Raw genomic sequence first — 17,451 nt, 5'->3', positions numbered from 1 at the left:
CACTGAGTCACGGTTAACAGCGCAGGGCAAACAGGCTCCCAATTACTTGATTGTATTCAGTGCGAACGGCCCCTGATGTGACCATATATCTGAACGATCTCTTCCGGACGCTTTAAAATGTTGCCGCAAGTTTTACACTTTGCATCACATCTACCAGTTTCGTGAAATGAAATGTCTCCGCACATCTCTTTTCCAATCCACGCATCATTAGACTAGCTTAAGGTTGTACCTCATAACAAATAAAGAATCAACGAAAGATGAAATACGTCATTTCATCAACCACTCCACACATGCCGACAGTACTACACTGAAGGAAAAAAATCGCAACACCAAAAAATAATTAATTTGGGGTAAAGAAATTTCGGGAATACATTTGTCTCGGTAACATATTTAAGTGATCAACATTGGAAGATCATAGGTTAATAAGCCATTGCAAAACGAAATGCTGATACATTAATCATCTGTGCAACCGCCAGAAAGCTGGAACCAAGCATACAAACGTGCATGCATTGTATTGTGTTGTACAGATGGTGGATGTCAGTTTTTGGGATGAAGTTATGTGACTGCTGCACTTGGTCGGTCAGTACAGGGACGGTTAATGCTGTTAGTGGATGACGCTGCAGTTGTCTGATCATGTCCCTTACGCGCTCGACTGGAAATAGATCTGGTCATCGAGCAGGCCAAGATAACATTTCGACACTGTGTATAGCTGTTGGGTTACAACAGCGGTATGTGAGCGAGAGTAATACTGATTTCGTAGACTTTCCCGGCGTAATAACTTCTGATATTCTTCACGGGTTTGCAGCCAGATCATGTCGTCGTCCAGACACAATATTTCGGCAGACCAGCTGGCCGCCATCTTCAGGTGAGTTAATGCTAGTGCACTGCCTCGCCGGAAACTGAATTCCAGCCGCAACGACGGAAACCTTTATACACCATGAAAAAATGATCCCACAGACTGTATAAAACGGAAGACTCTCTCACTTTTAAAAAAAGATCTCCTTACCAAGTGATGTCATCAAGAAACTTCATCCTGGTGCGGCGGTTCCTCCAAGATTGTATGGTTTACCCAAAATTCATAAGAGGGGTGTTCCTCTGCGTCCCATTGCAGCAACTTGGGCGCCCCTACCTATAATTTGGCCAAATATTTAGCTTCAGTCCTCAGGCCATATGTGGGGAAATGTGAACACCACATATCAAATTCGTCCGACTTTATTCGACGATTAAAATGTTTGTACTGTGGTCCTTCTGACTTGCTCGTTAGCTTTGATGTTATTTCTCTCTTCACTCAGGTTCCTCTAGAAGAGACCCTGAGAAATTAGATGAAGAAACTACCAAGTTATGTCGTCATGTATTGACTTCAACGTATTTTCTTTTTGATGATGTATATTTTGAGCAAACTGACGGGGTGGCTATGGGGAGTCCACTCTCCCCCATAGTCGCCAACCTTTTTATGGAAGACTTTGAGGACATGGCACTCAAAACTTCGTTTCTTAAACCAAAGTGTTTTTTGAGATACGTTGATGACATTTTTATGGCTTGACCACATGGAATTGGTGCTCTGAATCGTTTCTTAGATCATTTCAATTGTCTACACCCAAGTATTAAATTTACTATGGAAATTGAAAGTGATGGTAAACTTCCATTTCTTGATGTTTTAGTGCAAAGAAAGGATGATGGGACTTTTGGACATAGTGTGTATAGGAAACCCACTCATACTGACCGCTATCTTCATGCGACCAGCTGTCATCCACCACACCAACGTAGTGGAGTTTTGCGGACTCTGGTCAAAAGAGCTTATGCCATTTCTGATGACGAACATCTGAAAGAAGAACTTGATCAATTGAAGATTGTTTTTTAAACAGAATGGATAAACGGAACAACAAATATGCCGTGCTCTTCAGTTTGGTCCGTCACGCGAGCCAGTAGAGGATACTTTTGATGCTGTTGCTTATTTACCCTTTGCGGGAAGTATATCATCCAAAATTTCAAGAATTTTAAGAAAATATAATATTAAAAGTGTTTTTACGCCGGTGGCCAAGACTAGAGCCCTTCTTGGCTCAGTTACAGATAATTTGGGCTTGAGGAGGCCCGGGGTTTATGAAATTCCGTGTCGGTGTGGAAAGAAGTATATTGGTCAAACTATTCGAACTATTCAGGACTGCTGCGTGGAACATCATCGGCACACTCGGTTGCTCCAACCTAAGAAGTCGGCAGTGGCGGAACATTACCTTAACGAAGGACACAGGATGATGTATGACAAGACACAATTGACCTCTCGTGCTTCTCGCTATTGGAAATGTGTTCTTAAAGAATCCATTAAAATTAGATTATCCAGTAATATTATTAACAGGGATAAAGGTTTTCCTCTAAGTAAGATATGGAATCCGATTTTGTCCGACATTAAACAACGGTGGTCTTCTTTCCGATCATTGGATTCTTCCAACTAGTGCTGTTGCGATTTATCGTTTCTGCCGTCTTCTCCCACCGGCGCGCTGCGTGTCTACTTGCCCCCAGGAGGCGCTGCCCATCATCTCGCACACCCGCGGTGCTCTGGCCGTGGCGTATAAAGGTTTCCGTCGTTGCGGCTGGAATTCAGTTTCCGGCGAGGCAGTTGGGGGGGAGGGGGGGGTTTGGGGAAGGAGACCAGACAGCGAGGTCATCGGTCTCATCGGATTAGTGAAGGATGGGGAAGGAAGTCGGCCGTGCCCTTTCAAAGGAACCATCCCGGCATTTGCCTGGAGCGATTTAGGGAAATCACGGAAAACCTATATCAGGATGGCCGGACGCGGGATTGAACCATCGTCCTCCCGAATGCGAGTACAGTGTCTAACCACTGCGCCACCTCGCTCGGTGGCGAGGCAGTACACGGGCATTAACTCACATGAAGATGGCGGCCAGCTGGTCCGCCGAAATATTGTGTCTGGACAATGACATGATCCGGCTGCAAACCCGTGGAGAATATCAGAAGTAACACTATTGGAAAACACGCCCAGGAATGTTGTTCATGAATGGCAGCACAGCAGGTCGCATCACGAGATTGACGCACAACTTTACAGTTAATGTGCGTGGGATAACCATGAGAGTGCTCCTGCTGTCATACGAAATCGCGCCCCAGACCATAGCTTCAGATGTAGATCCCGCGTACCTAGTACGCAGGCAGGTTGGTTGCAAGACCTAAACTGGCCTCCTGCTAACCAACATCACTGGCACCGGGGCAGAAATTGTTTTCATCAGAAAATACAACAGACCTCCATCCTGCCCTCCACTGAGCTGTCGCTTGACGCAACTAAAGTCGCAAATGGCAATGGTATCGTGTCAGAGGGATGCACGCCACAGGGCGTCTGGCTCGAAGCAGTGCTTGAAGTAACAGATTTGTAAGAGTTCGTTGTGTCACTGTGGTGCCAACTGATACTCAAATTGCTGCTACAGATGCAGTATGATGGTGCCAGAGCCATACGCCGAACACAATAGTCTTCCCTCTCGGTAACGCCACTTGCCCGCAGTCGTCTTCTGACCGAACGTTCTCGTGACGTTACCAGCAATCATGCAAAGTGACTACATTTCTGTCAAGACTTTCGGCACTACCGCAGAAGGAACATGTAGCTTCTCGTAGCTCTATTACACAACCTCATTCAAACTCAGTGAGATGTTGATAATGGTGTCTTTGACGCCTCAAAGGCATTCTTGGTTAACATCAACTCACCATGTCCGATCTCAAAGGTAATTAATACTCACTACCGTCACAGCACGTATTTAAGACAAACGTGATTTGGATCCTCATGTGGTGCTACTAGCGCCACTCTTATACGACTGGCACGAAATTTGGATAGACATCATCTTTCAGATGTAGAAGCACGGCTACCAACTTCCGCTTATGTCGCACAACTCCTTCTTGGTGCTGGGATTTTTTCCGTCAGTGTATGTCAATTTAAAAATTTGACATTATTTACACAATCAATCAATATTTCCAATATGTCGATATCATTGCCATATCTATATGTAGATGAATATTCAAATTTGTTGACTTGCCACAAATATGTACCAGGAGATGAGCCCGCAAGCAGCCCTGTGAATACGACTGTTTTCACCTTGGAAGATAAAGATAGTACAACACTTCGTCGCCGAAGTGTTGAAATAAACATCCTGCTTCTTGTTCATGCTAACTTGAGTGAGTGGCCAAGTCGTGGTACGAGACCGATCCACAAGACACGTCTCTATTTTTTTATGAGGTTCCCTGGGACGGCGCGATCTAAAGCTGCTTGGTGATGGAACGAGGCGGTACATAGTTTACGGAAGGGCGATCAGAAAAATTGTAAATAAATGTAACTTAAGAATTAATAAATAAAAAAGAATAATGAGAGCGCGTATCAATAAACAGCACAGCACAGAGAGAAAAGGTTCTCAAGTACTGTTAGGCACTCCCGTTAAAAAAAAAAGTGTGCCACAAAGAAGTTCTTCAAGTTATGTTTGGAGACTGAAGGTTTACCAGCCAAATTTTTCAGATCTACTGCGTTCACTGAATGAATATTACAGCTTCTTCTAAGTGAATCAACACTGCACACAACTAATCCTTCGATGAGGTTTGTATACAAGGATGGCAGAGTTAGAATTCCGAGAACCGTGATAAACGGTCTAATCGAAGTTTGCAATCTGAAACCGCAGATCTTACCACCTTTTTCTGTGCTAAGAATATTCTTGGTTGCCCCAGAATATGATACCGTAGGAGATAACAGAGTGAAAGTACGCAAAATATACTGTGGTGACAAAAGTCATGGGATAGCGCTTTGCACAGATACAGATGGCGGTAGTATCGCGTACAGAAGGTATAAAAGGGCATTACACTGACGGAGCTGTCATTTGTACTCAGGTGGTTCAGCTGAAAAGGTTTCCGGCGTGATTGTGAGCGCACGATGAGAATTAACAGACTTTGTATGAGGAATGGGAGTGGGAGCTAGACGCATGGGCCATTCAGTTTCGGATATCGTTAGGGAATTCAATATTTCGAAATCCAAAGCGTCAAGAGTGTGCCGAGAATACCAAATTTCAGACATTACGTCTCACCACCGACGACGCAATGGACGATGGCAATCACTTAATGAACCAAGAACAGCGGCGTTTGCGTAGACTAGTCAGTGCTAAGAGACAAGCAACGTCGCGTGAAATAGGCGCAGAAATCGATGTGGGACGTACGACGAACTTATCTGTTACCACTGTGCGGTGAAATTTGGAGTTAATCGTCTATGGCAGCAGACGAGCTGCGCGACTGCCTTTAGCAACAACACAACATCGTCCCCAGCACCTCTCCTGGGGTTCTAACTATATCTAATGGGCTCTAGACGACTGGAAAGCTGTAGCCTGATCAGACGAGTCCGATTCCACTTGGTAAGAGCTGATGGGAGGGTTCGAGTGCGGCGCAGACCCCACGGTGCCATGGACCCAGGTTGTCAACAAGACACCCTGGTGGTGGTTCCATAATGGTGTGGGCTGCGTTGCCATGGAATGGACTGGGTCTTCTGGTCCAACTGAACCGATCATTGACTGGCAATGGTTATTTTCGCCTACTTGGAGACCATTTGCAGTCATTGATGGACTTGATACTCTCAAAAATGGATTTTTTTTTACAGGTAACAATGCGCCATCTCACTAGGCCTCAATTGTTCACGATTAGTTTGGAGAACATTCTGGACAATTTGACCGAATGATGTGCCCACCCATCGAATATTTATAGGACATAGTCGAGAGGTCAGTTCATGCACAAAATCCTGCATCGGCAACAATTTCGCAATTATAGACCGCCATAGAGGCAGCGTGGCTCAATATTTCTGCAGGGGACGTTCAGCGACTTGTTGAGTCTATGCCATGTCGAGTTGTTGCACTACACTGGGCAAAAGGAGATACGATACGATACGATATTAGGAGGTATCCCATGACTTTTGGCACCTCAGTATAAACTAGTTCTCACGTTTCAGTGTCAGAGACAGCGGAGACTAATCTTACTGGGCTGTAGTAGCATCAGCTCGTGCAGAAGATCTAGAAAGTGATACTTACAAGAAATCTTTCCATCTGCCCTCAGTTCTAATAACTAAAACTGTATGATGTATTACTGCGTTAATATTTACATGATAAAGGCCATTACAATATGAAATGGAACCAGAAATTTAATTTTGACCCATCCTATCTGTTGTAACGGCGACCAGAACGGTCGCGGGGTTGTAGTGACGGAAACGCGGTGGGACCCGCGGAGCGGCCCGCGAACAATAACACAACGGGAGACGACGGACACGACCAACGAAGGACCTTACAACACAACAAGAACAGACAACAGATCACGAACCAAACAAGACAACCACGTCCACTCGTAAAGAACACACGAAAGTCAATACGCTGTCTAATGCGAGGCGATATGTCCTGAGACGCACGCGAAGGTGAGACTGGCAGGCTGCTTGTGCTCTCTGTGCTCTCATCTTGTACTTTCCCATCTTTGGGGAAGTGTGAGGGGGAGTTTGTAGCCTTTCGGCTTTTACTCCCCTGTGTACGTGTGTGTGTGATTTTTCTGTAGTTTTTTTGTGTCTGTGGTATGTGATGATTGTTTTGTTTGTGTCTGGTACTTGCCTGAGGTAGGCGAGATGATTGGTGTTATATAGGAAGGAACAGGATTAAGGGATTGGATGTTGCGATTTTTTCTTCGACTTAATTGTCGAAGATCGTCTTGGGCTGGCAGGCTGAGCGACAGGCAGGCGCTTAAGTATTCGATCGGGGACGTCGCTATTGGCCGCAGGGATCACGTGTTCCACTGTGGTGCCCTCACTCTAAATGTGGGCCAGGAGGCGCGCGCCGCCACAGCTTACGGCGCGATGGTACAGAGACCTCTATGGGTCTTCGACATCCATGACGTCTGGCGGGGATTCAAATTCCGCGGCTCGCGATACCAGACTATCATCACTGTGTCGACATATAATACACACCTATATAGGAAAACTTAATCTCAACACCTGATGCCATCAGTTTGTTGAGGGGTAAGAATTCGGTATCCTGTCGCTGAGGCTTTCTCTCACGAACTTACACGAGCTAACAAGACTTTTACTTAAATTCGATAGTGATGAAGTTTAATATTGAAATGCGTAAATAGGATAGATGATGGCGCTTTTTGTCACAAATGCATTACACGTCTTATTGCCGGCTGCTTGTTAATTAATCTGCGATATGAACTCTTAATCATCTCTTTTCATAGTTACTGTTTTTCACACTGAAAACAATATGAACATTTAAAGCTTCTGGTTCATTAATTAGTTTCACAAATGGCAAAACTGCTTCACACGGAAGTAAAGTCAGCGTTGAAAAGTTCTGATAAGCCATGAGGTTTTGTACATAGGTCGCTGGTTTCGCGTAGTGGAATATTTGCGTTGCCCGAGCTAATGGTATTACTTCATGAAAACAGCTCCCTTGCAACACCAGATCAATTAGCTGTTCCACGCAGGATGTCCGATAGCCACCCAAGATAGTCTTTCTCTTACTCACCCTTTTTATATAAAAAAACTGCTTTTCTTTATGATGTGTAATTGTAGAGAAAGATGTGCAGCTGATAATGGTTTCGTAATGAGATTCAGAAAATGATTAAATATGGGTTACTTCCTTTTTTGTAGAACAGGTACTGAAGCTATGAACTGTAGTTTAAAACGTAAAATTTGTTTCTACATAACATTATCAGAAGATGGATCTCGCCAAAAACTTTCCTCTAACAAGGAGAGGTCCCCAACGGTGAGAGCCGATCGGTGTGGCGGTGCGGTTCTAGGCGCTTCAGTCTGGAACCGCGTGACCGCTACGGTCGCAGGTTCGAATCCTGCCTCGGGCATGAATGTGTGTGATGTCCTTAGGTTAGTTTGGTTTAAGTAGTTCTAAGTTCTAGGGGACTGATGACCACAGCTGTTAAGTCCCATAGTGCTCAGTGCCATTTTGAACCCAACAGTGAGATCGACTTTTTGAAACGATTTACACTGTGGTGTAGGCATCACAACCTGCAGCCATTCACCCTGAAGGGCTCTGGTTTGAGAGCAATCGACGAAAAATATCGGAATTTTACGTGATTCTCAGTAACGATAAAAAATTATTAGCTTCTCTTTTGGTTGCACGGTGTAACGGATAGGGGAAAGCTTTCGCATGCAGAAGGTTGTGGGTTCGAATCTACTTTCCATTATTTTATATTTAAATCTGTATGTAAATTACTTTGATCATTATTTTTATTCAGTTAATTGGTTTAAATGCAGTTTTTTAAATTCTGTTCCTTTATTACACCATTTTAATCATCGTATGCATTTTTTCATTCTTTATTGATTGGCGGCTCCATGGAGTGCTGTGTGCACTACGACCATATATGTTAAATTAAAAGGAGGGTCAGCGTTGGCCGTAATATTGATGGTTTATTGACAGCAAAATCGATTTTCAATCACATAGTGGTCATCTTCAGTGCTGTGGTGTACAAATTAAACTCATAGACACTGGTATCAAGTTATCAGTAACCAACACTGAGAAGCGATCACAATAACTCATTATCAGTAACCAAAACTGAGAAGCGATCACAATAACTCACAATGAGTTATTGTGATTGCTTCTAAGTTTTGATTACTGATAACTTGATACCAGTGTCTATGAGTTTAATTTGTACACCACAGCGCTGAAGATGATCCCTATGTGATTGAAAATCAATTTTGCTATCAATAAACCATCAATAGTATAGCCAACGCTGACCTTCCTTTTAATTTTTCATTCTTTGTTATTTTTGCTTTATATCTTTCTTTTTCCGCTCGGAATTTTTGTGAATGTGAATATAATTACATTTCTCTATTATCATAGTTAAATATTTGAAAATGGCTATCAGCTAAATAGCGAAAGACAAATCTATTTATCTTGACTATGTAAAGGTGTCAAAATGTATTTTTTGTTAGAAGATGTGTAATTTTTTATGGTAATCGTCATATAAAACATAGCCTAAATTCCTATTGCACTATGAAAAAAATAGCACAGGAGAAGATTTAAATGAAAGAAGTGATTATAAGTAAAACGAAATTCAAGCAAAATGAATACAAACAATGTCTACAGTAACATAGACGAAAAAACAGGATGATGAAACGAAAGAAATTGAATCAAAATTAATACATAAAATTAATTGAAATCACATAAATAAAGATTTCACGCGGAAAATGAATGACGGGAAGAAAAATGAGAGCAAATGAAGAAGTTGGTATGATCACTAAAATTATATGACAAAGGAATAGAAATAAAAAATTACATTTAAACCAATTAATTCCATAAAAACGATGATCAAAGTCAATTCGCTAAAAATTTAGAAATAGAAAAAAATTATAATACTAGCCTAGATGTGTAACCACAACCTTCTGCTCATAAAGGCCTTACCCTATCGATTACACCATAAAAACATTTATTATCGTACTACTTTTTTAATAATACTGAGAGTCATTCAAGATTCCGATTGTTTTCGTCAATTGCTCGCAAACAAGGGCACACTAGGGCTAATGATTGCAGTGCAAGGTACCGGGGATCTTGCACTGCAATCATATAAATAGTTTCAAAAAATCGATCCCAATGCTGGGTACCTCTCTTTGTAAGATATATAACCGTAGATGGAGAGAAGTAATCGGAAACCGCTGACTCGAAATTATTTGTTTATTTATTTTGAAGCCAGCTATCGTGTTCCTTACACTGATCAGATACAACTCTCAGATGGCAAGATACGTAATTTTATTTTATCGCACACTTTTCCGTTTATGATTTTAACCTAGCTATCTAACTATAACAAAGTTTTATTTTGTTGTTTGTCTTTTTATGCGCCACTATGAAACAAAAATACACTCCTATCATAGGAATAAAGTCTCCTACAACATATTTCAATTTTGGCCACTTCTACACTGTCCAGTCACATAAATCCCTCTGTTTCGGTGTTACGACAACGACTGCACTGTTTCCCGCAGCCCCCCCCCCCCCCCCCCCTCACCCGCCCCGAGACGCTTTATATACCCTCAACTGCTAGTGCTGCTACCTGCCGTCTGTGAGTAGTTACTGCGTGTCGAACATATTCGGTGGTCACAGTAAGGTGACTGGACCCTGTAATTTTGCTTCATTATTCTACTTAGTAATTAGTTAAGTTTCTCGAAACTATGGTACTAAATATTCATTACAGGCATCTAAAGACACCACTTCTATGATAACAAGATATGTTGCTGCAAAGTTCCACTGCCTTATTGTCCAGTCCTCTTACTGAAAGGTGATTCTGCATTTCTGTGTTTCACTTATAAAGTACTCGTACTGTGTGTTCCGCTGCATAAGATGCATGTGGGCAGCGGGGTCCCACGCACGTGCGACTCTGCCCACTTTCATCTACATTTATGAGACACCACCGCATATAGACGATAGATGGCTTCTTCCATTAGTTTCTCTTGTGTGACGACTCAAACAGTCAGGAAAGCCAGCCAGAAAATCGAAGACAAACGTCCTGCTGATGGAGCTAACTGCACGACCATGCGAAAAAAGACAGTTACATGTGCCAATCCAGTGACCAACACTGGGATTGCTCGCTGCCAGTCTCTTCCTGTCCTGCCCCAGCTGCCTACCTTCGTTTCTACCATATTACGCTACTTTTATGGTTATCATACTTGCACTAATTGTCGCATTCTACACTGTCTGTCAAAGATTTGAAGCTCGCAGAATCGAAGAAGGAAACGAAATAAAACTACACAGGCTGAGAAGGTGTGATATTTGAGTAATTGCAACATCTACCCAAACTTATAAAGAACGTGGCAGTATGAGTTCACTGAGCAGTATGAAGTTAGCAGTGACCAGTGACCAGTGACGGGGATCATAAAATTGTTGTATCCTCTATTGAGGCAAGTTGGCACATAACTGTTGTAATTGGTCCATTATACCCCAGATACTGGCACTTGGACGAAGTTGAGGTTCGAGCTGGTCCCACACATGTCCTAATGGTGGCAGATCAGGCGATATTGAAGGCCGCAGGAGCACCTCAACATCACGAAGGCAATTCCTACAGAAGTGTGGCCGAGAACTGCGCTGTTCTAAATAGCACCACGAGACTGTTGTATGAGAGGTAACTCATGAGAATATAGGATTAACCGTGAGTAACTGTTGTGTCGTCCTAGTTGTCTCAGTCACTACCAGCCGTGATCTTATGTTATAATCGATGGCTCCCGACACCATGATCCCAGGAGTAAACTGTTGTGCCTCTAAAAAACTTCGGCAGAATGGGGCGTCTTCCCAGGTCGCAGCCACTCTCATCAACGACGGTTATCTGGGGTAGTGCAGAACCGCGATTCATCGCTGAAAACAGTTCGATGCCGTTAATCAGCAGTCCATGCTTCTCAGTCAAGGCACCACTCCAAACGCAGCGCTTTAAGTCGTCTGTTAAAGGCAATCTACGCATGGGACGGTAATTCCCTTGTCCCATTGCTCCTAGTCTCCGACCAGTGATGCGGGATGACACAGAACGTTTTCACGTGACTATTACATGCTCTAGGATGGCAAGCATCAATGTGAAGGGGACAGGATGTGACTGGTGCAGAAGACGGCGATCCTCGCTTCTGGCGGTCTTCTGGTCGACCAGAACCTTGACGGCGAGCGTACCTGCACTCACGTTCCCAAACAGTCCAACATCGACTCGCTGTCATATCTGAATTCCGGACAAATCTAGATGTTGCACGATTCGACCAACAGTATTTTTCGACGGTCAGAGATCTTTACCAGATTGGGTTGATACTATGCATTAAGAAGATGAAGGAAGAACTGCACGATTCGTCACGGATTCCTGCTACAAGCAGGATGGTGTGCAGTGTGGAAAGCATTACTCGCAAAATTCCGAAACAGTAGTAATATATACCAGTCAATGTAACAGCAGAATTATATCATTTTACCACATACATTTCAGGAGATATGACATCATAAACACTGAGGTGCATGAAAAACTGCCACATCATGCATAACCTTTCAGTGTATTACTTCTTTGCTTCTAATTCTATTTGCAACATATTTCGCATACAGCAGACTCATATACCCACTGAATGTACCGCAAAATGCTATCATTGTACGACATATAGTTTAGAAGACATGACGTCATAAACGTTCAGCTGCGTGAAAATATAACTGAGGCGTGAAACTGACTACACTTACAAGTGAAATATGTGTACAAATACGTGTGAAATGATTTAAATGAATGTGAAATATATTTGACATGTGCATACGCAAGCAAAGGCACAGGTAACTAGTTCATGCTTAACTCTTGGAACGATTTCAGTCTAATTTCGTAAGCATACTAGTTACTTTCTGGAAAGAAATGCAGTGGAGGTAAGAACCACCGCTCTCCTATTGAGGTGGGAATGGTAGCGTGGAGAAAACAGGGTGGAGGAGAAAATGGGCACGTGGGGAAGGAGCAGATGGACAGAGAGAGAGAGGCAGGAGGAGATGGACAGAGAGAGGGGTAGGAGGAGATGGACAGAGTGTGAGGCAGGAGGAGATGGACAGAGTGTGAGGCAGGAGGATATGGACAGAGAGAGGGGGTCAGTAGATTGACAGAGAGAGAGGGTCAGTAAATGGACAGAGAGAGCAGCAGGAGTAGATGAACAGAGAGAGTGGCAGGAGGAGGTGGACAGACAGAGGGGTAGGAGGAGATGGACAGAGTGTGAGGCAGCAGGATATGGACAGAGAGAGGGGGTCAGTAGATTGACAGAGAGAGAGGGCCAGTAAATGGACAGAGAGAGAAGCAGGAGGAGATGAACAGAGAGAGTGGTAGGAGGAGGTGGACAGAGAATGCCGCAGGAGATTGACAGAGAGAGAGGTAAGAGGAGATGGACAAATAGGGAGCAGGAGGAGATGATTAGACAGAGGGGTAGGAGGAGATGGACACGGAGTGAGGCAGGAGGAGATGGACAGGGAGGGAGGCAGGAGGAGATGGAAACAGAAAGGGGTAGGGGGAGATAGGAGATGGGCAGTGAGATAGTCAGGGGGAGATGGACCGAGAGGGAGGCAGGAGGAGGTCGACATAGAGATGAGTAGGAGGAAATGGACAGAGAGAGAGAGGCAGGAGGAGATGTACAAAGAGTGCAGCAGGAGGGTATGGACAGAGAGAGTGGTAGGAGGAGATGGACAGAGAGTGAGTCAGGGGGAGATGGACAGAGAGAGGGGTAGGAGGGACAGAGTGTGAGACAGGAGGGGGTGGACAGGGAGAGGTGTATTAGGAGATGGGCTGAGAGAGAGGCAGGAGGAGAGGGACAGAGGGAGGTGTAGGAGGAGGTGGATAGAGAGAGAGGCAGCAGGAGATGGACAGAGAGAGGGGTAGGAGGAGATGGACTGAGGATGAGTCAGGGGGAGATGGACAGAGAGAGGGGTAGGAGGGACAGAGAGTGAGGCAGGAGTATATGGACAGAGATAGGGGTATTAGGAGATGGGCTGAGAGAGAGGCAGGAGGAGAGGGACAGAGAGAGAGGCAGCAGGAGATGGACAGAGAGAGGGGAGGAGGAGATGGACAGAGAGTGTGGCAGGGTGAGATGGACAGAGAGAGGGGTAGGAGGGACAGAGAGTGAGGCAGAAGGAGCTGGACAGAGAGAGGATCAGGAGGGTATGGACAGATAGAGGGGTAGGAGGAGATGGACAGAGAGGAGTTGGAGGAGATGGACAGAGAGGAGTTGGAGGAGATGGACAGAGAGGAGTTGGAGGAGATGGACAGAGAGGAGTTGGAGGAGATGGACAGAGAGGAGTTGGAGGAGATGGTCAGAGAATGCGGCAGGAGGAGATGGACAGAGAGTGTGGCAGGATGAGATGGACAGAGAGAGGGGTAGGTGTAGATGGACAGAGGAGGGGTAGGAGGGACAGAGTGTGAGACAAGAGGAGGTGGACAGAGAGGGGTGTATTAGGAGATGGGCTGAGAGAGAGGCTGGAGGAGAGAGACAGAGGGAGGTTTAGGAGGAGATTGGTAGAGTGTGAGGTAGCAGGAGATGGACAGCGAGTGGGGCAGGAGGGAGAGAGTGTGAGACAGGAGGATATGGACATAGAGAGGGGTATTAGGAGATGGTCTGAGAGAGAGGCAGGATAGGGATAGAGAGAGTTGTGGGGGAGATAGATAGAGAGAGAGGCATCAGGAGATGGACAGAGAGAGGGGTAGGAGGAGATGGACAGAAAGTGAGGCAGGAGGATATTAATAATGGGAAGGGTAGGAAGATATGGAAAGAGAGTGGGGCAGGAGAATATGGACAGAGAGAGGGGTAGGAGGAGATGGACAGAGAATGTGGCAGGATGAGATGGACACTGAAAGGGGTAGGGGGAAATGGACAGAGAGTGAGGCAGGAGTAGATGGGCAGAGAGAGGTGTAGGAGGTGATGGACGGAGAGAGAGGCAGGAGGAGATGAACAGAGAGAGGGGGTCAGGAGATGGACAGAGAGAGAGGCAGGAGGAGATGAACAGCGAGAGCTGTCAGGTGATAGACAGAGAGAGAAAGAGGGAAGGACGAGATGGACCAGTAGAAGACTCTATTAAATACATTCTTTGGTGATCTTATAATAAACAAATCCTTATATGGTAAAACATAAAAATTAAATGTCCTGAGAAATTTGAATATTTCCCAACGGTTCTGTGAATTTGTAGACAAATAATTGTTGCATCCTCAGTCCTCTCAGTTTAAAAGAAGTAGCGAACAACTGACGAAAGAAAGTAAGTGTGGTTTCCTTAAATCACTTTAAGCTAATGTTAAAATGATTGCATCGATGAAGATACGGCTTTTCCTGCCACTATCAATGCTCAGTTGAACTTGAGTTTCGTCTCTAAGAATCTCGTCCTTGACTGGTCTTCAGTTTGATAGGGTGTTACAACCTTAAGTTTCTTTTATTCGAAGAGTATTCTAATACTATTACTAAACAAACATATAATGTCAGCTGTCATCGGATTAGTTAGCATATGTGTCATGCTTGGGTAATTTTCATCTCTCCCCAAGCGCACTTCACTGTTGTTAATTATTTCTATCTCAGATACAGAGCACACTTCAAACTCTTTACGTGCAAAGTTACAAATGTGCAAACAGATTTTTTTGTCTAGCGTATAGCGTCATCAACGATTTTGTCATCAGAGTGCAATTAGCTGTATAGAAATTAAAATATGAATCTGAGCAAGCATCACAATAGTAGCTGTCGGACTCACAATGGAAGGAATCTTATCCCAGTCATTTATTACATTCCAGGGCAATTTGTGATGCTACTCCACGGTCACTTGCTTCCCTCATAGTCATTAAAAAGGAATCAGTATCTTTTCTATGTATAATGAATTCATAATGAACAGAACTCAGTCCAATTTAATGTTTAACTGCATGTTTTCAGATGCAGTCAACAGTAGCGGCGCCGCAACAGAGAGCAGCTCACTATTTAACAGAGCCAACACTCATCAACACAGCTTAGTGCAGGAAAACCGCAGTATTTGTTTGTTTCTATATCCTTCAACCTTTTCACTAAGGATTTACTCATCATTTTCCATGTGCAGGTTGTGCATTACGCGTTTGCTACCGTGTTTACCCACAACAGAAATATAAATTGTAACACGTAGCAAATCAACATAGCAAGATTAGTACATGAAACAGACTTTGGCGTGATGAAGTAAAATGTCTAGATATTACGCTCGAAAAAATACCTGATATATCAAGATCGTATTACAGTAAGAAGATAAAAACTTGTTTATTGCGAAATCATTAAAACCTTTCTCCGTCAACAAAGATTAAAATTTTGTAAGTGTGACATGGTTAAGTTTGTGAAGCATGCGATTTTAGTTTTCTACATAAAATTTATTTATCTTGATCTCAAATTTGTTGAAGGATGAGCGGTTTCGATCAATCAGGTAATCATCACCAGATCGACGACAGAAAGAAAAACATTGTTCGTAATGTACTCTAATGACATATAGTTTGTACCATATATGAAAATTAACAGACAGCATTACAGTAAAATCGTTGTTACAAATGCGGTATAAGCACATACTGTGCTATTAAAACTGCTGTGCATTATGCAATGCTACCCATTAAGATGCAAGCACCCATCCACTGGAGGGCGCAAAATTTAAAAACAGAAGTGCCCTCTTTCGCACAATTCAAACATATAATTTCCATACTTTCGAAGAGTGATCAAAGCCATCTTCAACTGTAAACGTAGTGACCACATGCTGAGAGAGCGATTGAGGCAACTGACAGTAACAGTAACCATTAAATATGAACTTACATTGTGTACCAATATTAAATAAAATTAATCAAACTTCTGCAGCGAAAGTTGCCTCCACACTTCCCACAAATTGTACAATTGTTAAGAAATACTGAAGTCCATCAATTGTTCAATTATAGTTGCTGTATTTACTAAGAGAAAAACACATTTACAAATGCAGTTCTTCTAATAGTAAAACAATTTCACTGATATTCTGTCTTGTTTCATACTGGAAATTCCTTCTCAATCATATTCACAACAAATATTTATACAATATATAAATATGGATAAAAGAACATTGTATATTTCTGTGACGTGAGAGAAACCACTGCAACTTACCTGAACGTATCTAACATGTTGCCTCTGTACAACTCTGTTCTTAGCACTCGCGAAGATGATCTGGTTCATAATGCCCTGAAACAGTTAAAGATTTCTCTTTACACATTATTTAAGCTCACATTCATCGGAAAGCTTAGAGTATTAAATTCTCATACATCATTTATCGATGAGCCAAAACATTATGACGACGCCCTTAATAACTTGTTAGTTCACCTTTAGAACTCAGTACAAGAGCGATTCTACGGGGCATGGATTTGACAAGCCCATGATATACTTCCGAAGGAATGTGGCATCAGATGACTTCGGACAAGTCACGGGATTGCAGTAAAATGCGGTCCGATGGTTCGCGGACACGGGGCTGACGACCGTCAGCGTCCCAGATGTGTTCCATCGGCTTCAGACCAGGCGAGTTTGATGAGCAAGAAATAAGTATGCGTTCGCTATTACGCTCTTCAAACCAATGTAGCACGATTCTTGTCTTGCGACACGGACAGTTATCCTGCTGGAAGATGCCGTTGCCCTAGGGAAGACATCAAGCATAAAAGGATGCAGGTGGTCCGCGATAATGTTCAAGTAATTCACAGCTGTGTGGTGCTTAGATTACTATCACAAGTCCCATGGAAGCCCAGGTATATGTCCTTCAGAGCATAATACTACTCCCCCCCCCCCCCCCCCCCGGCCTGCGGCCATGGTGCGGTGCAAGTTTCGAGCAGCCAATCGCCTGTATGACTATGTACCCGGAAACGACCACCAACCTGGTGTAACAAGAAATGTGATTCATCCGACAAGACATTTTCAGGATGTTCTCATTTCCTTATATAAATGCCTTGGTGTATTATTATTACCATTCTAAAGC

General features: G+C 43.6%; 1 protein-coding gene across 1 annotated transcript in view; it reads right to left on the bottom strand.

The window, feature by feature from the left end:
• The window catches only part of LOC126184532 (alpha-aminoadipic semialdehyde synthase, mitochondrial), a 207,159-nt gene extending 190,493 nt beyond the window's left edge, over positions 1–16,666 (bottom strand). The window contains exon 1 of the mRNA XM_049926937.1: positions 16,596–16,666. Coding sequence (XP_049782894.1) covers positions 16,596–16,664 — 69 coding nt within the window. The 5' untranslated portion in view covers positions 16,665–16,666. The remainder of the gene's footprint in view (positions 1–16,595) is intronic.
• Between the last annotated feature and the right edge of the window lie 785 nt (positions 16,667–17,451).

Source organism: Schistocerca cancellata, chromosome 4, assembly GCF_023864275.1.
Source record: "Schistocerca cancellata isolate TAMUIC-IGC-003103 chromosome 4, iqSchCanc2.1, whole genome shotgun sequence".
In the NCBI taxonomy this organism is placed as follows: Eukaryota; Metazoa; Arthropoda; class Insecta; order Orthoptera; family Acrididae; genus Schistocerca; species Schistocerca cancellata.
The sequence above is the reverse complement of the archived record's forward strand: the minus strand, read 5'-3'. Positions and strand labels throughout refer to the sequence as shown.